Here is a 26,710-nt window from a genome sequence, read left to right as displayed (position 1 = left end):
GGTATCCAAAAGCGACCCCACCTCAAGGTTCTGCCCTTCTCAGGCCACTCCAGCCCACCAAGGCCACCAAACGCTCCAGCCCTGGACTTTCAGCAACGATTTTCCAGGCTGGCCAAGGAGGGACACAAATGACTCACTTGGGCACTGTGGGAGAAGCGCACGGCTCTGCCCATGCTGGCTGCACATCAGTGCCAACTGTTGGAGAACAGGCTGCCTTAGTTTATTGAATTATTTGCTATACTATGTCTTATAGAACTTGTTTAGAAACTGAATATATAGAACTTGCGTAGCATAACTCGCTTAGCATAAGTAGCTAACTTTGCTTAAGCCAAAAGCTGTGAACTTTTGAAATTTCTGCCTCATTAAGCGAAGAAGAGCCCCAGAGTCTGTTTAAGCAAGAAAATAAGGGGCCTTTTGATCATCAGCAGGAGCGGCATCCCTAGAGGTAAGTAAAGGAACAGAATGGTGCGTCTAAAAGAAGACAAGAAACAGAATGTTGTGGTTATTGCCAAGGAATTATTTTTCTCACCAGCTACAGGTGCAAAATAGCAACCAATGGTCAACACCTAGAACTGACATCCAGTCTGGTCAAGTAAAACACAAACAGAGGCAAGAAACAGTCCACCTGACAAAAATGAAGAGATTCAATGAAGAACAGGGAGACCCCAGACATTTTGCAATTGGCCCAAACTGATGTGTGAGGGGTGGAAGGGTTAGACTGTAAGGGTGTAATTGCCCAGGATTGTCTTTGCTCAGGGTCCCTCTTTCGGAGGTACCCAACTTGAGCTTCTCTCTACGCTGTGCTTCATGAATTATCATGAGTCACTGCTGTGGGAAACCTAGGGAAAAAACAAAACCAAAACCAAAACACAACACTTCCTTAGCACAGGCATGTCTGTGGAACCAGGGCAGGCTCTGGTGCCCCCTACACCCTCCCCAAACTCTTGGCTGTGCCCCTGCCCAAGGGGCAGCTCCAGGCTGGAGGGTGGTAGTGCAGCAGAGTAAGGCACGGCACCGAAATAGCACATTGCTGTAAATCCAGCCACTACTAGAGGGCAGAGTGAGCCAGGCGAGACAGGTTTTTTAGCTGTGCCAGGAGCTTGGATGTGGGAAACCTTGTTTGCTTCCCCTTCCTCTGAGGCATGTGGGGGAAGAGGGAGAAGTTCAGCAGAGCAAGGGATGGTCTGTGACATGGTTTGAGGTTTGGAGTGGGATGACTCACGCTTTGATTTTTTTTACAGAGTGCTCCAGGGCTGGATTAAGCTGTGTGTGTAAGGAAAGCACCACAGTGAGCACTGTGGAGGCAGCGGGGCCAACCTCTCTGTTCCCCAGCACATTATGCTGCTGCACCCTCAGCCCCAAGCACTGCTGTGACCACTCCCGGCAGTCATCAAGAAGAGAAAACAAGAACAGATGCACGGTGAGTGCAGGACTGGCACAGCCTGTGTCAGCACCACCTCATCGCAGGGACAGGGATTCAGCGGACTCATCTTCAGCCAGGAGATGTGAGCAGCCCCCATGCCATGGCCTTTTGTGTCTGAGTGGATAGCTGCCCAATGCTGCCTGCAGCTGTCAGTCACATCCAGCCCTTGTTGGAGCAGCTCCAGGGCACTTTGTGCTGCCAGGGCTCACAGAGCAGGTCACCACATCATGAACCTGCAAACCGTCAGGAGCAAATCCATCGGGTGTCACAAGCTCCTCAAGCCTCAGCCCCAGGAGCCCTTGAACCATCTCCTGGGTGAGTGTGCTGACAGCCCCTGTGGGGTGCAGGCAGTGAGCAGGCAGCGTGCCTGGGCCACCCCATGCAGCTTGGCCATCTGGTCCACACACTGCAGGGATGGGCAGAGAAAGGCAGCGCGCTGCTCCTGATGGCAGACAGACGGAGAGTCAGGGAGCGTGAGCTCCACTCCTGTGCGTGGGGACCTTTACTGTCTCACCGCAGCCTTCAGGTGGTGGCCAGGCCACATGCTAAGGGACATTTTGGCAGATGGTCTGTCAACGAGAGGTCCTTGCAGCTCTTCTCTCCCTCTTTACCAACTCTAGAGATTAGGAACTTCTCTTTCCATGTCTGCCCCAGAGCTGTGGGAGGGGATGCTTTGTGTCTGGTGTCTCTGCCAGTGCCAGGGGTGCTGCCGCACGGTTTGGGCAGGGTGCAGGCAGGCAGCAGCACCCGCGGAGCAGAGCAGCACGCTCAGCCTGGGGCCAGCCTCTGCCCAGGCTCTTCCTGGCTCTGCACAGCACGCGTTGGGTTTTTACCCAAGCTTTTTTCCTTTCTCTCTTGCAGGTTGTCTCTTAGAGTGGTTGTGCCCTCCTGCTTGAGCTCAGCTGCACCAGCCAGCTTCACCGATGCTCCTCTGCTGCTGGAGCGGCTTGCCCTGGGGATGTTTGTGCTAACTTTGCCCTGGGCCGCGGAGCAGGAGCAGGCAGCCCTCCTGGCCACACAGCTCATGGAGATGCTCCCAGCTTGCTGCAAGCAGCGTGAGGCCGACCTTGTGTTGTGCTGAAGCTGAGATGTGCCCCACAGCCTCCAAACTGAGGAGCTCACGGGGAATTCACTCTGCCCCTGGATAAGCTATGCAATTAACAGTTGCTACCACTAATTAATGAATTGTGGGAACAACTTATCCTGGGGGCACATCCACAAATGTCTCTACTAGCAATGCGCTGAACACCTCCGGGTTTTAACCTACACGGAGTCAACAGTGGCTCCTGCATCAGTGGCACTGGGGACACATAGGCATGCACTGGCATAAGCACCCAGCCAAAAACCCCGCGACTCCAACCCTCCAGCACACTCAACTTGGCAAACCAAGTGCCATGCATCTGGAGTCGGATGCCGGGAGGCTGCCAAAACCCAGCTGCTCCTTGGTTTGGGTCACAGCCCCCCAGCCGGCGCAGGAGGAGGTGCCGGGTGCCGTGCCGCCGCCGCACGCGCTCGCCTCCCGCGCAGGCTGCTGCAAGGGGTGAGGTAATCCTGGGTAATTCCTGACTTCCATGGAAATGCCTTCGGGCCACGATGATTATCACTGTAATTAGCTTCTCTGATTTTTCTTGGTGTTCTATAAAATATTAATTTACAGCTGGATCCTTGCCTCCTTTGTGCACCGGCTTGAGCTCTTCCCATCAGCAGAGCATCTCTGGCACCTCTTGCCGAGGTCCTGTGGGGTTACGCAGCAGAGCTGAGTGGCTGCTGGCGGCTGAATGGTGGTTGGGGTTGGTGACTCTGGCCAGGAGCTCTCACTTCCTCGCAGGAACATGTCCTTGTAGCTCTTATTTCAAAGGAAAGCTGCAAACCCAGTGAAGCTCTCTCAGAAAGCACCCTTCACACCTCTTCACCTGGACACTGAAGGTGAGCAGGCAGGTAAACCACTTCAGAAGCCCTTTAATACAATATAGATACATCCTGTTGCTCTGTTTGGGCCAGAAATGGTGGTTTTGTTCAACTGCATGGTAAATCTGACAGGGCAGTAGCTGTGACTGAGCCAGACCACGTTCCCCACCCAGTCTGCAGCCGCTGGAGAGAACACGGTGCTGTGATTTCCACCACCGAAACAAAGCCAAACACAGAGCTCGGTGGCACACCATGTCCTGAAAACCCACTGCTCACACCAGCACTTTTAAGTTGCCTCATTTTTCAGCCAAACTAAGTAGAATTGACTTTAATCTTGTTAACCAGGCAGAAAATGCCACCTCTAATATTTTGATCCCAGGCACTGGGAGGGTCAGGCAGAGAAAGGGTGCCGCAGCATGCGTTTTGCATTGGCTGGGTACAAGAGGTGGCAGTCCCGCAGTGCTGCCCATGTCCTGGCTGCTGCCATCGGGGTTCTGATCCATTGAAGGCAGTGCCGGCAGCACCGTGGGGCCCAGTGCTCTTGCTGTCTTCTCACCATGACAATCCTTGAGTGCCAGACACCGTGTCCCAGCATCCCTGCAGTGGGTGACTGCTGCCATGTCCCTTCAGGCTGCCCCCGAGTTGTTTATTCTTCTGGGATAATCTATGTATTGTCTTTGTCAGGCCAGATGTAATGGCTGTCTTAACTATGGCTGAAATCTGAAGAGAAAAGCGTTGCTAATGACGAGAAGGGGTTGTGCCCAGCACGTGAATGTATCTGCCAGGAGTTGTTTTCTCGATGCTTTTGGCCAAGCAGCAGATGTTGTCAGCGATGTTATCTCTTCAGGACAGCCCTATGTGTCCCCATGCCACTGTGCAACACCCACCAAAACAAAGCCAGGTTGCACACCTACCAGGAATTTGTGTTGTCCTCAGAGGCCACATCCCACCATGACACTTCCCAAGGTGCTTGCATAAGATATTGCCATTCAGTCACTTGTCCCCTTTCACAAAACCAAACACACACATTTTGTAGATGCCAATCCCTTTGGCAGAGGCACTACAGTTCAGAGACAAGCAACAAGCTGCTGACAGTCATTCTTTATCTGGGCAACCAGAGACCCATCAACTGCAACACAAGGCACTGCCTGCCAGCTCCCCAAGGACATCAGATGCAGGTCCTGGAGAGCACAGCTTGGCCACAGCCATCCACCACATCCCTTACCAAGCCAGCAGGCTAGGGGCTTTGAGGTAAGCCAAGCCACAGACACAGGGGGATATTTTCTCATCAATTGCAATCACGGAAGAGCAGCTTTCTCTGTTTTTTCTCTCAGTATTTTATTCAGCATGTGATTACAGAGCTGCAAACACTTTGGGTGTGATGCTTCAACCTAAATAAAAGCTGGTCTTACACCAGTGAGCAGAGCCATTTCTGCCTGATGATGCCAGAGCTTTCCAGGTTGCAGCTCCCTCCTGGATGAAGCCTCCACCAGCTCACTCTTTAACCCCCCTTCACTTATTGCCCCCTCCATGATTTTACCCCCTTGTCCACTGGAGTTGTTCAGCCCAGCCCAGAAAGCTGCAGTGATTCCTGGCACAGCCAGCACCAGAAAAAGCTCCATCAATACAGCACGCAGCAACATCCAGGAGAGGTGCTGCCCAGTGGTTTTGTGTCTGGCTCACAGTCCAAAGTAATATTAACTCCCCGCTTCCCAAGAGCCTTCTGCACCTCTGGAGAGGAAAGTCCCTGTGAGATGATGTGTCTTATGGCAAAGGGCTCTCCCACCTCTTTCTTTGCTCTTTTTAATCCAGTCCCAGCTCTGCTGCTGTGAGGTATTAGCATTTTGAGGTGCAGCTCCCCTGTGCACAGCCTGGAGTACCCCAACCCCTTTCTCTCTCAGATTGCTGGGGTTTAACAAAATAAAATCAGCAGGCCAGCAAATCCAGTTGGCCCTATGGCAAAATGGTTATTAAAATTCAGCGCTACAGCTCTTCGTGTCGGCAGAGGGCAGTGGAAGATGCTCCCAAACCTCCCAAGCCTCTCCCAGCCGTGCTGCGGAGATGGGGATCCGGGGAGGAGACTCCACCAGAGAGGAAGAGAAATAAAAATGCAGTTCCTCCAGCAGCGAGGCTGACCAGAGTGTGACGTTACCGCCGGGCACCCCGCTGGGTAGGCAGGATTTGGGCTCATCAGTCGGCGTGGCAGCGAAGAGGGAAGGTGAGGGGAGGAGGCCACTTCTTTGCCTCCCACCATTGCACCCCTCTGCCTCAGGTCTCGCCAACCCACACTCAGGCTGCTGGAAGCTGGGGAGAACCAACCACTCATTCCCTGGGTGGGAGGAAGCGGATGGCTATGGAGTAGTCACAGATCTGGCAGTGATTTGCAGTCAAGCACAAGCAGGCAGGCCAAGCAGAGGCTTTTCTGGCTGTAGCAATGTCCTAGAGGGTCTTCGCCAAGCCCGGCGAGCCACAGCACGTAGGCAAACACATTCCAAGCCCGCCTGCCCATGGCTAGGTGCTGCTCTCCAGCAGCAGGAGAAGTGGGGAGATGGTGCTGGCATGGGGGCCCTCCTGTCACCTCCCCTCCGGCTCCCCAGCCTGCCCTGCTGCCTCACCAGGTGCTGGTAATTCATGCCCCTGGAGGTAAAGAAAGAACAGCGTGAGGCTGGGATGTATTATTTTACTCTGATAGGAATCTGACACTGACACAGCCATTAGGGTAAAGAAAGAATAATAACTTAGACTTGGCATGTACTAAAGTGTAAATACCTTCAGCGTGTGAAAAGACAGGCTTTAATATATTGGTGGGTTTGTAATTATTTATTGAAAGAAAAGGCAGAGCTTATTGCAAAACATGAGAGAGGCAAGAGAGCAGCTCCCTGCCGAGTTTGTATGGCCACCACTAGCCTGCCTGTCCTGCTCGGCGAACCCCAATGCCGAGGTGACATGGGGTGACCCACAGCCCCGGGGAACATCCTGCTGATGGGATTAAGCTGCAGGCTCCTTGCCTTGCCACCCCGCAGCAAGAAGCTTGTGTAGCTCTGGGCTGCTTTTACAAAAACGCTCTCAAAACTTTTCAGCGTCGGGTATGCTGGCGAGCCAATAATCCCACCTGCAAAACCGGATGAAATTAAATAAACCGCCGCGCCTGGGCCGCGTTTTGCCACAGCCTCGGGCTTCTCCCGGTGCTTCGTTTACCTCGGCCGGGGCAGAGGGCAGTAGCATCAGCACGAGCGAGCCGCGGCCATCGCGGGGCCCTCTTGTCCCTCCCAGCACTTCCCCGCCGGGCACTTTCTCCTCGCGGGATGCTCCCGCAGCCGGGGGGCCGGAGCGCAGGGCCGGGGCTCTCCCGGACCGGGAGACAGCGGGGACGATCAGCGGGGACGATCAGCGGGGACGATCAGCGGGGACGATCAGCGGCCCAGCCGGGCCCCGCGAGGGCGGTGCTGACGGCGGCCCGCCCCGGGTCTGCGCCCGCTTGCAGGATGCGGCGGCGGTGCGGCGGCCCGGCGGGCGATGCGGGGCCGCGGCCGGGCCCGGGGACGCCTTTAAGGCCCGCGGGCGGGCGGCGAACGCCGTTGACGTCGGGGAAGCGCCGCCCGCGGCTGGCCCGGCCCGGGGAAGGGGGGGGCACGGTGGGAGAAGGGGGGGTTGTGTGCGCGGGCGGCCCCCGCCGCAGGTAGGGACTGAGCGGCGCGATGGAGGAGGAGGAGGAGGATGGAGGCGGCGGAGGGGAGGCGGGGAGTGAGGCTGCGGCAGGAGGGGGCGGGAGGGGGGGCCGGCCGGGGGGGGCGGCGGGCATGTGGGACCGGCTGCCGGGCAGTCGGGCGGCGGGCGGCGGCGGGAGCGCGGCTGCGATGGCGCAGCGCGACGAGAAGGGGCCGGCAGCGGGCGAGGGTGAGGGCGAGTCGCGGGATGGGGCCGGGGCCGAGCCGGGACCGAGCGGGGCTGCCGCGCCCTTCCAGCCCCCCGAGGGCGGCTTCGGCTGGGTGGTGGTCTTCGCCGCCGCTTGGTGCAACGGCTCCATCTTCGGCATCAACAACTCCTTCGGGATCATCTACGTGATGCTGCAGAGCGACCTGGGCGACGGGGAGAAGGACCCGGCGCTGGAGTTCAAAACAGGTACGGGCTCCACGGTCCCTTCCCGGCCCGAGCAAGGGGGAGCAGGGGGTGCCCGAGCACCGCTCGGGGCTTGTACAAGCGGAGCTGTCAGCCCCGGGGAACCGCCTGGGGGAGCGGGGCCGCGGCGCGGGAAGGTGCAGCGGCTCGGCCGGCTCTGCCTTCCCGAGCACACCGGGGAGCTGGTGCGGCTGGAAGCTCCTTCTCGGATGCGTTGAACCGCGATTACTCCCTGCCCCCTCCATCCTCGTAGTCGTGGCTATATTTATCTCCAGCAGCATCATGTGTTTCTAAGCTCCTATGTACTCAATTAAAAGTAATTCATCTGAAAAGCATGCCCTTAGCTTGTCCTGCCTGGTGCGTTTTGGAGTAAGGAGAGCATCGCTGGTGAATTAGCTGATGTGTGTGAGCCACCCCTTCTATTTTTTATTATTATTGTTATTTTGTTATGGGTTTTTCAAGCCGTATGTCTGTCTGCCTTTTCTGCTGGACCACGCTTGGGGTGGCTGCAGGAGAGCATGTCTTGCCGACACGCTTCCTCCGAGTTGTATCCATTTGGTGGGAAAGCCAACGAAGGGCAGCGCTGCCTGTGTGGTCACACTGAGGTTGATGTGGGGTCTTGAGCAGCCAACATCATTTAATAAACTGCAGCCAGTGGTGTGTTTTGTTAGGACCTACAGGCTCAGGCAGGATTAAGACTGTGTAGTGTTAACATGGAGAAAAGGGACATTCCTTGCTGCAAAGACCTCACTGTTTGAGTAGACTTGGTGGAGGGACACCAACCTGTCAGGGTGGCAGTCCCAATGGGTCCATGACAGACACTGGAGTCAGGAGGCCCAGCCTTGTCCCAGGTCTTGGTATCTTCCCTGAGAAGATCATATCCATCCCTGTGATGGACACCCATGGCTGACCTTGCTTTTATCAGGCAGGTAGAGACAAGCACTTGGCACTGAGGGAACCTGCTTGTGGTGGTGTCCTGACTCAGGGTGGGATGTGGGCAGCAATCAGAAACCCCAGTGGGGGTGTGCTGTGCAGAGAGGCGGTGCTGGGGAGCACGGAGGGACCTGAAAGTCTCATTTTGGGGACTGGTGTTGCCCACGTTCCCTCTGCTCAGCTGATGCATGACTGGTGATCGCGACAATGAGCGTGCCAGGATGAAATCCATTATGAGGTACGCTACATCTCCAGATCACTAATTAACTCTGTGATACTGTTACCAGAGAAATGATGTGATCGTGCAATCATGGGCAGTAACGGAGTGCCCCGGAGAGCTGCAGACATGTGGCCATTTGTAATTAGGATGATTGATGGGCTGTATGAGAGTGTGTGTGTATGTGTGTGTGTGATCCCCAGGAAGCTCATCGTGTAGCTCTGTTTCCTGCTCCCTGTGATTATATCTAGAAAGCCTAAGGCAGAGCTCTAAAGGTAGAAGCGGCAACAAAAGAAATTAAATGCTGCAAGTTCTGGTGGTTTAAAGGCTCCATGCCCAAGACAGAGGTGGTAGGAGTCAGCATCTGCCTCTTGTTCCTGCGATCTATTTATTTATGGCTATGACCGCACAGAGGCCTCGAAAAAGAAAGGCGTGTGGGTGTGTGAGGTGAACCTGGGCTCAGTAATTAAATTGCCTGGGTGACGAATATATGCATTTTGGTCAGGGCGCTTAACAAAGAGGCTGTTAATAACCCCTGTGCTGTACGACACGCCGGCTGAGCGCTGCCTTTATGCTGGGAGTTTGTGGTGCGGGGGCTCTGGCGGCAGCGGTGAGAGGCAGCGACAGTGATGGAGCCCATCTGCCGTGGGGAGCACGGTACCTCAGGGGCTGCAGCTGCGCTGTCTGGGGCCAAGAGCAGCGGGGTGCAGTGTGGGGCCCCCTCCAGCCCTTCCTCCCTCGCTCCCACCCCTCCCCGCTCAGGGTTGCATAATTTCCCCGCGGCACTCGTTTGCGTGCAAACATAATCAGGAAAATATTGTAGCTCCTTTCCAAGCGCTAAGTGATATGGCCTTCCTGAAAAGACGGGGTCTGTCTGTTTGTCCTCCAGTGTCGGTCTGCTCCTGCTGGCTGCAAGCAACAGCAGGACCCCAGGGTCCCCCTTGTCCTCCACCAACCAGCAGAGCAGGCTGAGGGCATGAGGACTCGCTCCCAGCTCCGACACCACCATTCGGCACAGCCATGGGTGCATCACTTAGCCCTTTGGCTCCGCTCTTAAATCTCCCCTCCGTTCTCGGGAAGGTGGGTTTCTACCAAAGAGGGGATTTGGAGGCAAAATGGGGAGTAACGTTGTGAGCTGGTCAGGTATCTTTTTAAAAATAGGGTTATGTTTATGCTAAAGTGGGTACTAGTGTGCACTAAACAATAGCCGCCCCAGCACACAGCTATAATTATCAAGGTTTATTTCTTGTTTGCATTGGTCACGTTTTCTCGCGTTTGATCTTGAGAAACGCAGGATCCGTGGAGTTCAGATTTCGGGTCAGGCTTTGAAAACAAATCCTCTTGCAACAATGCATTGAATGCATAGGCTTCTTTGTTTAAAGAAATATACTGTACTGCATATGTCAACAAGCAGCGCTGGGCTGAGGCGGGCTGGCTGCTGCGACCACCGCGTGCCCCTTCTCAGTGGGACGCCAGAGCCGGGACTTTTGCAAGGCACACTCTGTGCTTTCGGGTTTGTTTTCTTTCGGGGGAAGTGGAGGCCTAGGGGGGATTGCTGAAGCTGGGATAAAAAAACATAATATACATATGAGCACTCAGCCAGGAAAAAAAATATCAGTCTCCTCTGCTGGAGAGGTGTTGAGTGATGCTTGAAAGTGTTTGCTGGGAGATGAATGGTGGCGTTTCCCTCCGGTTGTACAAGGCTTGTTCTGGTGCCGAGGGATCCGTGGGGCACGGCTGCTCCGGTGCCAGGCCCGCCAGGCGTGGGCTGACACTGAGCCGAGGAACAGATGAGCCATCCCGGTGTGTGCTTGTCTTTCCCAGCTCCAAAAGCCAATTTGAGCGGCTGACCAGTCCTGGTAAGTATTAACTGAGCGCTGACCCTCTCAAATCGATGTCTTTTCTGCCTCTGCTTGGATGCTCTCCCAGCTTTGGGAGAGGTGAGCGCAAGGTAAGCCCGTCCCCGGCCGGGGCTCTGTGCCCAAGCCACCCGAGGGTGCCAGTGGGTGCTCCGGCTACCTGGGGAGAGCAGAGAGCCAGCAGGGCGGCACTTCAGTGCATTTTGCTCCTCCAAATGCATCCTTGGTGCATGCTTGGAGGTCTGGCAAGTGCTGGCAGGACAGCTTGGAGACACACATTGATTTATTTTTTTTTAATATTTATCTTTTTCTTCTGCCCTTCTCTGCTTTGTGTCAATATCCCAGGTGTAGATTAACTCTCTTTGCTTAATATTTAATGTTTTGGTGGCTGGGAATGGGAGTTGCAAGCACTCAGAGAGATGGCCTGAGGAGCTGGTCTGGTTTGGCTGCAGCTCCTCCGAATTTGTCCGTGTGTCTGGCAGCATCCCCTGGTCTGCGTGCGAGAACTTGGGGAGCAGCTTTCCCCAGGGAGCTGGAGCTGCCGAAGTGCCCCGTGCCAGGGGAAGCCAGGCTGGTGCATGGCCCACAACCCTGGGTTTGTCTTTGCCCATTAAGCCAAGGCATAACTGGTATCATCTTCACCCCTGAATTCCCATCTGGATTGGTGGGGAATTTCTTCCTGATCGCTGGTTTCACATCTTTAGGACAGATGAGCTCAGCTGGAAAAGGCTGTTTTTACTCCAGCATCATAATGGAGGCTTGGTAAGGAAGAATGTGTTTGTTTCTTGGAGAAAATAAAGCATTTCAGTGCTAACAGTCATACTGAAAGATGGGGAGGAGAAGCCATGGACAACTCTCTGGGCTGAAGAAGAACACCAGGGCTCATCAGCATGGCTGGAGCACTAGGAGCTGAGAAGGGAAACCCCAAGGAGACCATAAGTCACAAGAGGTAGTTCTTAGAAAGGGTCCCAACTAAATTTCAGCAATACTTTGTGGCCTGGGTGAGGCCAAATAGGGGCAGCTGCCACGAAACTGCATTTTATTTAGCCTGCTGCAATGAAAGGCATCCACCCCAGGTGTTAGGTTTGGGCTTTGGGATGGATGAGGCCATCCTATCGATGCTTTTAAATATGAATTACCAACCAGTGATATATCCGAAAACTGTGATGGGTGTCATCGCCCAGTGTTGGCGCCCGGGAGGCTCCTGTCTACTGAAGGTGACACTGTGGTTGTCACCTTCTTACCCAAATCTGCATGATTCAATGCTTTTATTAATTGCCAGGGAGTGTCACTGGCTCCGTTTCACAAATGCTTTGGCAGAGAGCACTGGACCTTGGTGTTCCTGGGGGCTTCCCCACATCCATCTGAGTTTCCAGCTTTCTCCTGCATTTCCTAATCCTGTGAAGGGATGTGTGGTCATGAACGATATTTACATAGACTGAATGGGGATGTAAATCCCACAAGAAGATCCATAAAAAAGCTTGTTATCACCCAGCCCTGCTAGCTGGGAAATATAAAAGGCGCCATGGAGCTTTCCCAGCTTTACCGGGGGTTTCTGATGGTGGGATGATGGTGTGCCAGCACCGGGCTCTTCCCTGGCTCAGCTCCCACCATTTTGGGAGACAGAGCTCGTGAACACAGGGGAACAGGGGTGAATTGCAGCGGAACTGGATTTTCATCTCTTGAGCTGCGTGCAAGGTGCTGCACGAGATAAAGCAGCCTAAAAAGCAAACAAAACGTAGCTGTGTCATTAAACCTGGTCTTGTGGCCATCAGTAGTGAATAAGGTTATTAGGAGGCTAGAGCGCTGTTTCTAAAGGAGTTTCTTGTTTTTAAAGACTGCAGGGTCCCTCTCAGCCAGCACACTTGCCATTTTAGTGTTTTTTTTAGTTTAAGTGTCCCCCATCACCCAGCCAAGGAGTCTCAGTTGTAATTTCTAGTGGCCATTGTCCTCAAGTGGTGGCAGCTCCCGTGACCTTGCTGCAGTACAGAAAGAAGCAGCACATGAGGTTGTGCAATTGGTTTGGGGTTCTTTTTTGGTCCTTTCAGTTACAACAAAACAAACAAAACCACCCCACCTTGCTGCAATTTGATTGTAGTTTAAACTTTGAAGGCACCAGGTTTCAGCTCAGTCACTGAAGAGATGGGAGGAAAAAGGGGATGGATGCTGCAGGGTGTGGGGCTGGGATGGATGCAGAGGTGTGGAGTCAGACAGACATGAATTGGTGCAACACTGTGTGTTTTTCAGGATTAGCAGCAAAGGAGCAGTTTCATTTCACCTTTTGAGAGGAAATCTGGGAATTGGACAGATCACCCTCTAATCCCCTTAAAAACACTCAGCAGCTGGAAGGTGACCACCAACTGCGGCGTTTGACATCCAGCACCTTAAAATAGACCTAACCCATCAGGTTGGGCAAAACCCGGTAGCCGCCAGGCACAGGTGACCTCGCAGGCAGTGCCCATTGGGCTGGCTGTACATAGCTCACGTGGGCGTTGTCACCCACCCTGTGCCCCCAGGGCAGCTCCTCTGCCTCCCTCCCTCTGTATCCCACGTGCTTATGGACACGTCCATCCATGGGACTCATGCCACTTGCGGGGCAGCACCGATGGGTTCCCTGTCCCACCATGTCACCAGACGAATGGTGGAAGAAACCATCTTCCCAAAAACGGCATGATGGAGACCACCAGACCAGGTGGACATGGAGCTGGAGCTGTCAGAACCCCCGTGGGATTTGTAGGGATGTTTGAGGAAGGGGAAATAACCTGAGTTTCCCCCATCCCAAGGCTGTGAGCCCACCGGCACTGGTAGGACTGAGCTCTGTGGCGTCTGCAGTACCCTGGTTGCTTTGGAAAGTGCCCAGAGCGATGTCTGCAGCCTGCTTCTGTATCCTGCAGCGTGCAGGGAGAAATTCCTGCTGGGGGCATGGGTGGCAGTAAACAAGTCCTGCTCCCGCCATGCTAACAGGGAGCTAATCCTGGTGGGACGGTAGCACCGGTACCCATTGTACCCAGGGGAATTTGGATCAGTTGGCAGCATCTCAATACAGGGCCTGGGTAACCTTTTGCTTTTTTATCTCGATGACTCCTCGGGACCTCTGCCAAATCAGCGCAGCGTGTGTGCCAGCAGTAGAGTGACAGTGTGGCTGGGCGAAGCAATGTGCGGGCTGACGGGAACCTTGGCGGTATTTGGGTCAGTGCCACGCACACTTACTGTTCCACACCACCCCCCATGTGGGCTCCCAGAACAGTCTCCCCTTGCTGGAAACTGCTAAGGCTTCACCCTGGCTCAGTAATTGGAGTTTTGCTCACTTTTGGCTGGTGTCCAGGTACTGTAGGAAGTTTTCTGGCATGTCACCAAATACCTTGGTCTCTCCTGCTTGCTTTTTTTGGGATGATGACCCCTCAGGGTTTTCCTACAAGCCAGGCGGGGTATGCAGGAGGATGCCAGGGACAGTGGCTGTGCACACTCCTCTTGCAGCCAGCAGTTTCCCTGGGGAATCACTTTTCCCCAGCTTTCCACAGCCACGAGCCTGTGGGTCCATGGCGTAACCATACCTGCTTTGGCAACGCAGGGCAAGAGGACTAGGCACCCCGCATATTGTATAATGCTAGCAAAAACAGCGCTGTACCCATTACAGCAGGGATTTGTTCTGTTTTCCCTTCCTCTTCCTCAAAGGACTGATTATTTGCCATCACAAGGGAAGGAGATGCTGACTTCTGTCATTCATCCCTGCAGAAGAAGCCCCGGTAGAGGGGTGTGTGCCGGGCTGGGCATCACCTGGGACCCTGCTCAGCTCTTGTGCTGGGGTTGTGTTGATGCCTGCTGTGGGCATGGGGGAGCTCGGTTCATTCCGTGCTCTTTTCCGTTTATCCATCTCGAGACAGTTGGGGCGGTTGCAAAACCCACATGACGTGTGCTGGGAATTGCTGCAACACGCTCACAGACGCAAGCCATTCCAATCTCTCCCAGGCACCTCGTACAACAGGTCCTGCCAGCTGCCCCGGGCAGGCAGGACGTGGGGCTGCCCGCAGCACCCTGCCTGCACCGCTGCCTGCCTGCGTCATGGGCTGCAGGCAGCAAAGCTCCTGCTGCCGCTTCAGCCTGTCAAGCACACCCCACGGGGCAGGGGTGCAGCACATTTTCAGGCTTTCCACCCCCTCCCCACCTTTGCCCTGTTATTTGCAGATCCCTGAAGAAACACTTGATGCACAAGCTCCCAGCTTCCCCCAGCACATCCCTTGAGCTGGAGAAGGGAGAAATGCAGGGGAAAGCCCTTGGGAACGGCTGCCAGGTCGCAGCCCTGTGCCCGTCATGGGTTGATTCGCTGGGACTCGTCTCGGGCATGCCTGGCAGCCCTGCCGCCTGCTGTCCTCCTCACAAGGAGCAGCTTAGACTGCTCTGAGCAACCTCCTGGGCTCGCATGGGGCTGATGAGATGACAGGGGTGTTGTGCTGGCAGCTCAGCCCCGTCACCCCTTTGCACCTTTGCTTTGCACACCCCAGGGGAGCTCCAGGCTGGGATATCCCGCACCTACATCCCTGCATCCCGCAGGGTGCAGATGGAAGAGCATTGCATCACACCGCTGTAATATCAGCTCCCGGCGCTGTGTCCCAGTGCAGGCACCTCAGTGCGAGATGGAGACAGGCTTTGGGAGCATCTGGTCTCCAGATGTGCTGGAGAGGCGAGCTCACCCGACTCTGTTTCTCCCAGTCTTTGCTGTCTTTTTGGCTCTGGGTTTGGATTTAGCAGCTCAGTGATGGTTTTTAGCTTGATTGCCCTGATGCAGAGCACAGTGGGGTCACAGCCGACATTCCCGGGTTGGGGAAGCCCCGCGTGCTGCCGGGGCGGTGCGGGTGCTTGCTGCATGGGCTGACTTGCTGGGGTTTGCCCCAGGCAAATGCTGGGGCCCTCCTCAGGGAGGAGAAACAGTCTTTCTGAAGCAATGGAACCTGCTCAGAACACCTACCTATCACCCTGTCTCCAGGGACCAACTGGGATGGGGCCCCAGGGCATGCAGGCTCCCCCCTGCCATGCAGCAGCATCCCCAAAAGCCCCTTTCTTGGCCGTTGTGCATCAGGCACCAAAACAAAGCTTATTTTTCAGCCTCTTGGCCTTAATCTGTCCGCCCGCAGATCCTGTGCGTAAAAGGGAGTTGAAATCCTTCGCTCCCGGGGGGATGTTGCGTGAGCGGGTGTGTTGGTGCTTGCCAAGGAGTCAGGCGTTGCGGCCGGAGGGTTTGTACAAACCTTGTGCGAAGCAGCAGGAGCTTGCCGAGGTGGAAATCAAATCTAATGGCAGCTTCTTTGGTGAAGGTTGTGCCTCCTGTGCAGCCTGAATTGGGTCCGATGTAAAAAAAATCATCTGTGATTAAAAATCGACGGTAATTACATAATGGGTATGCACCAGATGATGCCCAGACAAGCTCCCTCCTGGGATTTCCCAACTTTTGGAGTGTTTAACTTTGCAATAATCCTGAAGTGCTTCTACCATGGCGAGGTGGGGGGGGCAATTATTGACATTACGGCAGCAGCCGGTGCGATTGCACAAGGCTCAGCAGCAGTGCTGTGGCCACTGGAGCCGGGCTCGTGGGCGAACCTGCCTCCTCTGATAGCCAAGGCAGCTCTTGGGCACGGTCAGGCACGAGGGACAGATCTCCCCTTTCCATATCCAGCATTGAAATGGCAGAAAAGAATAAAGAAATAAGAGATAAAAGCTGCTTTTGGGGTGTATCAGCAAAGCGAGTGGGGCAGCCAGGACTGTGTGTTTGCTCCACGGCCAGCTGGTGACGAAGAGGCAACGTCAAGATGTTCTTGATGGTGGGCCAGCTACTAATCCATGTATTTTAGCAAAAGCCAGTTTATTTCTTAAGGTTTGTGTAAGCAATGGAATCGGGGAGCGCTGGGGGTGGGGGGAGCTTGCTGGGATTAAATTCTCCTGAAAGCCAAGCACGCCAAGCTCGCGAGCCCAGGGAGAGCTTAATTAAAGTCAAAGGAGAAGCATATCCAAGAAAATAATACGGCGTATTTAAATGGGATATTTTTGTTCTGGGCCCAGAATGTCTCCTTTCCCTCTTCGGTGTCAGGTTTAATAAAACAAAATGAGATCTCCAAGAAAAACAAATTGCAGCTCTTAAAAGGCGCTGCGGAGATAAAAATCAGTAACACTGTTGCTGGTAACACCTTGGGTTATTAAAACGGAAAGAATGCTAACGATGCGATTTGCATCGGCCTTTCTTGTGGCTTCGCCCGGGCGGGAGTGCTCCCGCCCTGGCAGGGGGTACGGCAGGGCCCAGCACCCCTCACCGCGGCCACTGGGCTGGGGGTGCGGGGAGCGGGCGGCTTCACTACCCGGGTGGATTGGGGCGTATTTGGGAAATGTTCAAAAGACTTGAAAATGTGGCAAGAATCAGGATACAGGGGACACCAAACTTAAAAAAAAAAATTAAATTAAATCAGGGCTGGTCATGTTGGAAAGGCTGCCATAGCCTGTGAGAGCGCTTTTAGGGGTGATGAACATGTGAATGAAAATACCAAGCTGCATTTATTACAGCCTGAAAGCTGCTGGGTGCAGCTTTGCTCAGCGTGTCAAGATGCTGGGCTGGGGAACTGGGGTCACCTCCTCTAAACCCAGTGCCCCGATGCAGCTGGTTGGCTGGGTGATCCCAATCCTGGACTGAAGGGCTGCTCTCCAAGTGCCCTGGCCACTGGCTGGCTCTCCCGGCTGTGTGGCCGTGGGCTGCTCCCCGGGATGCTGAAGCAGGGAGGGCTGGGGAGCAGCTGGTGATGTGGTTTTGCACTTTGATTCCCTCACCATCCACTTTTACCTTCCCAAAGGACAAGTGGATTAAAAGCTGTTTTTTCCTTTTATTCTATGTGCTTCTATCCTGGCCAGATATCCTGGTTGGAGGACACTAACACTTTCCCTGGGTACCGCCTGAGGTCTCCGGAGATGGAAGCTGGGTAGCACAGGGGTAATGCTGCTGACATAGGTTTGGAGAAAGGAAGCTGAGTGCTGCTGTGGAGTCCTGATGGTCTGTCTGTCTATCTGTCTGCCAAACAGGAGGATGCTTTTGGACAGGGTGGCTTTAAATGCCCAATGTGATGCCATCTGCCCTGTAAGTCAAACTCACCCCTGCCAGTGGGACAGGGGTGCAGAGGCCAGCTCCTGCTTTGCTGCTGTGCCCAGTTCTATCAGATAAAGCAATTATAGCTGTATCGCTTAATTGCAGGGTATAATAATAGAGTGTTATCAAGATAGGATGTTGCCAAGGCGTGAATATATCAGGTGGTATTGGGGTTTTATTTTTTGTGTGTTTTTTGTTTTGTTGTGTTTTGTTTTGTTTTGTTTCATAAACTCAGTGCGGCGTCATCGCTGTTGGAGGTAGAAGGTCTTTGCAGGGTTCCTCCTGCCTGTACCACACTGCATGCCCTGCCTGCAGGGAAATTCAGCATCACATAAAAGCCATGCCGACCATGCCGATGCCAGGGAAGCTCACCCACAGTCGGGAGAAACCAGCTTGGCAGGGGAAAGGGTGAAGACCAACAGGGGTGGTGTCCACCACTTTCTGGATGGCTTCCCCCTTGCACCTTGGGAATGTGGTTTCCATCCCTTGTAGGTTTTTCATACCTATAGCTCTGCTTGTCTCTCACCCACAGGATCTCGGCTTTCTGCTGTCCCCTTGGAACCCTGCAACCATTGAGGCGGTTGTACACTCCTGGTGTCGGGATCTGGGGCATTTCCCTGCCCAGGCTGGCCTGGCAGGGGATTTTCTGCCTTGACAATCAAGATTTTTGAGACCCATAGTCATGCAGGGTGGGTTTCTCACCAAGAACTCAAGTTTTGCTGTGTTTGTCCTGACATCTGAAGGGTAAGGTGATAAAAACTCAGGATGTCTGGAGACAAGAGATGGTGTCTCAGGCTTTTGGCTGGGAGACCCTGGCCATTGCAATATCATTTAGCCTCATCTAAGTGTTGCTGCGCTGGCAGAGGGGATTGGACTAGATGATCTTTTGAGGTCCCTTCCAATCCCTAACATTCTGTGACTCTGTGAATATGCATTTTGGGAGAAGGCTTTATTAAGGGAGATTAATGTAAAATCAAATGTGCTGCCCAAAGCTAATAAATCCTACGTGGATATAGCACGAGCGGGCTTTGGTTGTTTGGGTTTTTTTTGTTTTTTTTTTTTAATGTATTTCAATTTATTTATTTATTTTCTTTGAAGCTGTTAAACTCTGCCCTACTTCAGTTCATCGATCAAAGCACGATCCAAACAGCCGGGGAGTGGAGGTGCTTCGGGTCCTGATTTGACCTCTGTGGCTCACTGTTAACCCTCGCTGGCCCATCCTAGATTAGCCCCAGTCTAGATTTTGGAGCTTGTTTCTCTCCCTTTGGACAACATTTGCAGCCTCCACCGCCATGGTTTGTGCCCCATTGGCCCCACACATCAAAACATGCTGCAGAAAAAAAACAGAAAGACGTTTTTACAGCAGAGTGGCGGGGAGTTATTCTGCTCAATGAAGGTTGTTGCTTAGATTTTTATTTCGGGATGAAGATTAAATGGGGGGTTTTGGGAACCCACAATAAAAAGGTGTTGGGAAGATGACGCCAGGCAGAGCAGCATGAAAAGCAACGTCTTTCGGGGTTTTAATATTTTCTCTGCTTCTAAAGCAGGAATTAGGTATTGCAAAATGTCAGGCATTGACAGATGATGTTGACTCCCTGGCACTTTTTGCAGCAGATAGCCCTTTCTTCTGTCACTCAGGCCACCCGCCACTCGGCTATGCCATGGCAAAGCTCACGTTTCATCTGAGCATTTGAATTTGGGAAGATGATGAAAAGCTGAAAAAGCACGATGCTGGGGCCAGTGTGCAAGCAGCAGGTTGTTGGCTGGTTTCCCCATTAGTCAGAGCTGGTGACAAGTTGATCTCCTTTTCCATTTTCTTATGAATGAATCAGTTTTGGCTCAGCCTGATGGTCAGACTGGTTAAGCAAGAAGCAGCTGGTATTACTCTCATTAGCAATCAAGACAGGAGGGAGCCTCTCCCTGGCTCTGCAAATGATGCGTGATCTCCAGCTGACCCACAGCCACCACCTTGGAGCCCAACAGGACTGGCAGCAGCACGGGAGCTCCCCGAGCCATGGTTGGGGGGGATTAAGCTTCTCCATCACCCCATTCCCTTACACCTCTGTGCCCTTTCCAGCTCCTTGACACACTGAAGCCTTGTGACCAGGTCAGACCAAGTGGTGGATGCAAATGGGGCTCTTCCTCCCACACTTTCTACCTAGTGCATCTACACTTGGTCAGTGCCACAGCATAGATTTTTTTGGGGGCAAGGAAATTTCAGCTCCTGGTCGCCTGTGATTGCTACTCAGCTGCAGCCGGGGAGCACAGCTCAGCTGCATTTGCTGCTCCAGTCCTGAGGTTGCCCCAGTTCTGAGTTGCTCCTTGGCCAGCAGAAAGGGCTTGACATTTTGCTGTGACTTCTGCTGTAGCAGTTGGGGTTTGGGAGCCCTTCTTGCCCCGGGAAGGGCTACATGGGCAGTAAAGAGCTGTTGGCTGCCTCTGCTCAGCCCCATGGCTGCAGAGCCCATGGTGCAGATTTACCATGGTCTCAGCAGTCTTTCCTTTGTTGCTGGCACATGGCACAGACACTTGGCTCCACAGTGGCATTTGGGACCCTGGCCCTGCTCTGCCCATCCGTAAAGCCACTTGCAAAGCCAGCTCGCTGTGGCCAGGCATGGCTTGGGAATGGAGAGCCCCATGTTGCGGTCACTGTGGAAGGTGAGCGTTCCCTGAGCAATCCTGTGATGCGTCAGTGAAGAGATGGTCATGGAATAGCTGGTAGACTTGTGTTCACCCACAGATCTCCACAGTCGGGTGCTGGGGTGAGTGGCAGGGTTAGATCCACCCCACACCGGGGGTCTGCATCCCAGAGCTGCTCGTGGCCTCTCGCACCATTGCTTACCCCCAAATCACAGGGGGCTTCAGCTCTGCACTGCTGAACCTGCTTGGCCTCTGCTTTTCCCTTTGCCCCTGGGCATGGATGGGCTTTATGGGAGAAATCTGAACTCAGGTACTTGAAAATGAGCCCAGGGACTGTGGTGTGTGTTACCTACAGCAATCCCATGCCTGGCAGCTGTGGAATCAGGGTATTTTGAATTCCTACCCCAAAATGCAGTATTTCCATGGCTCCCTGGTTTCTAAACCTGAATCATAGAGCGACCAAAACTTACCCAGTAACTGATAGAAACCTTCATTAACCTGCCCTGTTATTTATTCTGATTTCAAAGGCCTTGATGCAGCAAAAAGCAAAAGCATTTCTCCAGGGAAGCGCATTAATGTTTCACGGGGCACTTTGCTGCCGAGGCACTTTAAATGATACGGGCTGTCCCCGGCTCCCCTCGGTCTCGTTAAACATTGCGGGGCTCAGGGGAAGCCACCCTTGTGTGGGCTAAAGACCTCAGGGGGTTGCTTTTTTAATATATATGTATATGTCTGTGTATACATAGATGCATATGGGCATATGTATGCACATATATATATGTGTGTGTGTATATATGTTTTATGGATCCCCACTCAAGGTGCACCGACAGGAGCTGGAGGGCTTGGGGCTGGGTTCCCGAGATGCTGATGGGAACCGTGGGGCTGGGTACCGTCCCACACAGGAAACTCTGATGCTTCGGCCGTGGCTTTTCTCCATCCGCCCAAAGCATCAAAGGGCAGGGCTGGCCCTTCCCCGCACTGCGGGGTGGCTGCCGAAGCCACCCGGTGTCTGAAAAACTTTCAAATGAGAGCAGGTCAGCCAAAAGTAACAGCCCATTGGCAAAGGGGTATAACCTGTTTCTTGTCGAGGAAAAAGTTAAATAAAATATTGCTGTTCTTCAGTTTCCTTTAGCTATTGGATTTGCTTAATTACAGCATGGTCTATTTTTTTGAGATATCCAGGTGTTCTCAAGTGTGTGCTTTAATGTAAGGAAACTCCAAGAGATTAAAATCACATGGATATTTCACCCCTCTTTTGGCTCCTGGGTGTGTGGTTTAATGATGATAGACAAGTCTTGCATTGTTCGGGGATTTTTTTCCCCACCATCAGCAGGCTTCAGGAGCTCTATCCAAAGGTGTTAATGTCTCCGTTCTGGAGACCCAGGGGAAGCTCTTCTGCATCAGAGAAGGAAATAATTTCCCAATGACCACCAGGTTTTGCTGCACGGACATGGCTGGGGCAGCCCGGGATATTGCCCTGGCTGTGTGCCCACTCAAGAGCTCTGCTCAACCTGCTTATAGACAGCTTTTCCTAGCTTATTTTGATTTTTAAAGATACTCGTTCAAGGGAACAGGCTCCCTGGTGGGTCCTCCGCTGTGGTTGGTCATCACCTTGTGCCATCCCTTGCGCTGCGGAGGGTTTGGGCTGGGGGTGAGCACTGGGACCAGCCCAGGGATGCACCAACAGTGGTGGGAGAGCCCAGACAGAAGAAGCCATTGCAGGGAGGTGTTATCTCCTTTGTGAACAAAGCTTGGGGGCAAAACAACTTAAAAGCCAACTTAAAAGCTGACTGGCACAGCCTGGAGAGGGGCCTCCCTTCGGAAAGCGCCCGCAGCAGCTGCCTAAATTTTCCCTTTCATACTTCCAGCCCTATCTATAGTCTGGTATTGGGTGGACTTTGTTTTCGGGGAAATTGGGGCCTTGTTGGGTGTAAGCAAATAAGTAACATAACTGAAATATTTTGATAACATTTGAGCAGACGGCTCTGGTCGTGTGCTGTGGAGGAGGCATCGCTACCGCCCCAGTGCTCTCTGTTTCAGGGCGCTTGCCCCAGGGGGGTTCAGGCTGAGGTTGCTGCAGCATTTTTGGGGGCGGTCTGTGAGGTTTATACCGGCTGGGGGTAATGGGAGCGGAGGATGCTGTGATGCAGAGCCATCAGCACAGAAGCCTGGACTGGGGTTGTTCCTGTTAGAGGAAGGAGGTGCATCACTGCCTTCAGCTCCCTATAAGGTTGCTAAAAAGGTAATAAGCTGCTTTCTCTGTCTGGTGAGGGACAGGCTGCAAAGCCATGCTTTGAAATTTTGCAGCAAGAAGGGTGTTGGTTGGGAGAAATACTTGGAATGCAAGAAGAGCCAGCCCTTGCCTAGAGAAGGTTTGAGATGCCTGTCACCAGAGGGTTTGGAGAAGAGGTTGGGAGGAGACTGTAGATGTCCTGCAACTGCACCTTTTTGTCTGAAAAACGGTGGTTTAAGTGGCTGGGCTGGATGGAGGAGCTGTGGTCAGGGCTCTTGGGTTTGGGCTCAAGCATGCTATGACTCTCCCCTTAATGGTCAGCCTTGGCAAAGGGCTGGAAGTATTTTTCTTTCTGAGTATCCCTTAATTAACTGAAAGAGAAGGCTGTCAAGTACACAAACCAGAGGGGAAAAAGATCTTCATGAGCGTATGACCAGCCCAACATTTAGTCTCCATTTATTTTCCCCAGCCTCTTTGTTTTTCCTTTGGAAAAAAAGGGTGTTTTTCTCTTTCCCTCCATTTAACTGCTATTTATTTGCTGGTAATTGGAAGGAATTCAACTGGGATCAGCCTGGCTCTTGCCAGCAACTGGAGTTGAAAAACTGTCTGTGGGGGAGATGTAAAAGCAGAGCAGGGGGGTTGTTTTCCATCCGTTGCCAGTCCTTGCTCTGCGGGTCCCTGCATCATGGCCAGCCAGGTCAGGTGGGTTTAATTCTCCTTTTTTACTGGGATGTTGACAATTGCCCATGGGACTTGCAATGGGAGGAGCACAGACCCAGGCTTGAGGGTTTCTTCTCACCGTTAATGGGAAACAGAAGATGGCTTGGGAGAAATTTGGCAAAGAGGGAAACTTTTCTGTCTCTTCCAGCTTGGAAAAAAGCATCCTTTCTCACCGCAGCCTCCCTGCAGAAGGCGGAGGGTCCCCAAATGCAACCCAGGCGGGGTTCGCTCTGGGGGGAGAGAGGAGACAAAAAGCACCCGGTGATTTTGCAAGGGATGGAGCAGTCTTGGGCCACCAGCTGTGTTTTGGGAGGGGTACCCAACCTGCCTCCGCTTGGGGGCCAGTAGCCCATCTTCCCCCTGAGGCATCAAGGAGTTGGGATGCCCCAGGTGCTGGAATAATGTTGGGTTTTGGGGGGGTTCTGCAGCCATGTCTTGGATATAATATCATCATATAGATGAAGACGCAATGCCAGCTGCAGCGGTAAGGTTGCGCTGGGCAGAGGCACCCGTAGGGATGCACACAGAGGCTGTGCCTGGCCGCAAGATGAACCGCTGACCTTGACACTGAGGATCCTGTTGGCCTCGGCTGGGCCCACGAGCCATGGTGCTGCTTTGTCTTGTGATGTGTGCTGGCCGGGAGCCACAACCTCTGTGTCCTGGCGGCGTATCACAAATTCAGCCAAGCTGCCCCGAGCCGGTGAAATGCTGTAACAGCCAAGTGCATGGGATGGCTGGCAGGATGCTGGGGTGCAAGGTGAGCATGGGGTGCCTCCAGAGTCACCCTCCTGCCCTTTTGGGGTGTCAGGTATTCCCCCCAATAGTGTCAGTTCTCACTGGGTCCCAGGCTGGGAGGTGGTGGCTGGTGCCACCTCCTTGCATCCTCCTGCCTGGTTTGTAAACACAGTGGTTTTTGCCTTGGATGGACAACCACGTTTTGCAGAGCGATCTCTTGGTGCTGGTGGTCTCCAAGGGAAATAAAGCAGCGGGGGTGAATTCCTGAAGCTACTTCATCCTCATCTCCCAGCTGCACTGTCTTCCCAGTCATCTGTGTGCTGCAGGAACTGGTTACCAGTACAATTCTGCCAGTTAAAAGCAGCAGCCACGGTGGGGATTTGGAGGAGATGACTCATTTTTGGGCTCAGGGAAGAGGAACAGTGTCACCACTGCCCTGTCAAGCATTGGAGGATGGCCGTGGCAGGGTGGGAGTGCTGGGCTGTCCCCAAGCGAGCCCTTCACGCACTTGTACAAGTGACTGGAGGAGTTTAATCTTAATAAAAGCCCGGTGAAGTTTGGTCAGGTCATGGCTTTTCCAAAGGTGTAAAATTTCTGACATGCAGCAGCCAGCGTCTGGGTTCACAGCTGACCCACACTGTCCTGCCACAGTTAATCATTTGCATTGGCTCCAGGACCTGCCTGGCTCCAGCAGTGGGAACATTCCCCAAAAACACAGCGTGAGGAGGCAGCACATGGAGCCTGGAGGAACCCCTAACCTGTCAAGGTGCATTGGGCTGGGGAGAACCAGGCCCACTAAACCTAACCCTAAGCCTTGACCATAGCCCTGACCCTAACCCAAACCCTGGCCATGACCCTCGTCTTGACCCAAACCCTAACACCGACCCTGACTCTACTCCTGACCCTAACCTTGACTGTCACTCTGATCCAAACCCTGACCCTTTACTCTATATCACTTTATAAGGCAGATATTGTGTTTATTACCCCTTTGGAAGCAATGTGGTCACCCAGAGCGGGGCAACCTGGAGCAGACACTGGCATCTGCTCAGGACCCCCCGATGCTCCCCACTCTCTTTGATGGGTCCCATGCTGCCATCTGTGCTTGGGGCTGGATGGAAGAAGACTCCTGGTCTGCTTCATTCAGCCAGTCCCAGCTGGGATGTCCCTGGGGGCTGCTGCTCCAGCCCCGAGCTGCTGCACCAGATGTGGCTGCTGCATGTGAGGAGCATGTATCTCTCAAATTACTGCAAATTAAGCCCAGGAATCATGAAACTTGGGGGTCTAGCCCCCATCTACTTGCCTCACTGGGGGTGGGTTCTCCAAAACAGGGTTGGGGGCTGGTGATGGTTCCCCCACAATGCTTTGCTCACCCTACCACTGTAGAGCTGCCAAACAAACACGGAGGCTCGTGTCCTTCAGGTGAGTGACTGCATTGCAGAGGGAACATCTGATAGACATCACAGCTGGGGAGAACAGTTATACTAAAAAAAAAAAAAAAATAAGGAAGAAAATCAGGACAAAAGGCTTCTGGGATTGGCACGGTGTGTTTGGGTGAGCATTGGGAGCTGTGGGGCAGCCAGACCCCAGGCTGGTGCCTGTGATGCTGCACTCGCTGATGGTGTTCCTGATGCTGTAAGGGTTTTTTAAATATATATATATATATATATATATATATATATATAAAAATGCTTTCTTCACCCAGTGGGTGTGTTTTGAAAACGGGCTTGGGAACAATGAGGATTAACAAGCAGATAGAGAATTAAATGCAGGGTTTGAGTCTTCAAATGTGTGCACATTTCAGAGTGCGTGTTTGTGCCAAGATAAACTCCGTCAGGAATAAACATCGTTTTTACATGAAAGGCTAATTACAGATTGGCACTCTGCGGGCGGGAGGAGGGAATTTTCACCAATTAAAATGGAACTTTTGTAAAATTGCTGTATTAAAACACAGCCAGGGGCTGGTGGGGTGTTTGACAGTGCAGTTCAATGAGGGAACACTCGCCCCTGGGATGTGGGTTTTATTCCCCCCAATATTAAGAGGCTCTGCCTGCTCATTCAGGCACGAGCTGTGTCAGGGCGCTCGTTTTGCCCAACAGCAGTTGAACCCCAAGTTCTGCCCTCTGGACATGCATCCCTAGGCTCTCATCTGGGGAGATGAGACATGGGCAAACTTGGTCCAATTCAACATCCCTTGGAGTCACCCAACATCAGGAGAGACTGGAGTAGCAACATCTCCAGCTTCCTCAAGGGTGGAGGCCATGGAAAGATGTCTGGATGGGACGTGATGGACGGGAGCCCATGTTGAGATGAAGTTGTTGTGACCATAGCTATTTGTTGGGTAACTTGAGTGTGTGGTAGGTGAATCATCTCTCAAAAATTGTAAGCCAGAAGGCAAAGCAGAGAAGAAAAACCTTCCTGTCCTGGTGAAGGGAATTCTGGGGAGAAAAATCCAGCCTGGGCACATGGAAGCAGAGGGGGGGGGGTTCAGCTGCAGAGCACATGTTGCCTTGTTGCTTTTGGATGGATTTCACAAGAATTTGCATTTCTGAAGCCTCTGAGGCCAAGCGGGAGCTGGGCTGTGAATGGGGAGGACGTGATGCAGCGCAGACACAAGCTCCAACGCCATGTTGCTCTAACCAGGGTTGAATTTTATGGTTTTGGAATTAAATGGTGCATAATGTGGCTAGGGCTGAGTTTCTCCAAGACGTTCAGTACAGGAACCTCAGGCAAACACTCCGCACCTGCTGCTTGCCAAGCAAAACCACAGATTTGTCTCCATCTGTACTTAACGTGGCCACAG

General features: G+C 53.2%; 1 protein-coding gene and 1 long non-coding RNA gene across 3 annotated transcripts in view; one reads left to right on the top strand and one right to left on the bottom strand.

Annotated features, from left to right (window-relative positions):
* Positions 1–6,123: 6,123 nt before the first annotated feature.
* On the bottom strand, positions 6,124–6,738 carry LOC110354974 (uncharacterized). The gene is made up of 2 exons (XR_010475734.1): positions 6,530–6,738; positions 6,124–6,443 (listed from the first exon to the last, which is right to left on the bottom strand). It is a non-coding gene; the product is annotated as an uncharacterized LOC110354974 (long non-coding RNA).
* SLC16A2 (solute carrier family 16 member 2) overlaps positions 6,309–26,710 on the top strand; it is a 39,852-nt gene continuing 19,450 nt past the window's right edge. Inside the window, exons 1-2 of one of the 2 annotated variants that reach the window (XM_065078014.1) lie at positions 6,309–7,010; positions 7,297–7,453. In XM_065078014.1, the coding sequence (XP_064934086.1) occupies positions 6,456–7,010; positions 7,297–7,453 (712 nt within the window). In that variant the 5' untranslated portion in view covers positions 6,309–6,455. The other variant, XM_005512836.4, reaches the window with a different exon arrangement.

The sequence above is a fragment of the Columba livia genome, chromosome 12 (genome assembly GCF_036013475.1).
Source record: "Columba livia isolate bColLiv1 breed racing homer chromosome 12, bColLiv1.pat.W.v2, whole genome shotgun sequence".
In the NCBI taxonomy this organism is placed as follows: domain Eukaryota; kingdom Metazoa; phylum Chordata; class Aves; order Columbiformes; family Columbidae; genus Columba; species Columba livia.
This window is presented reverse-complemented; position numbering and strand designations above follow the sequence as displayed.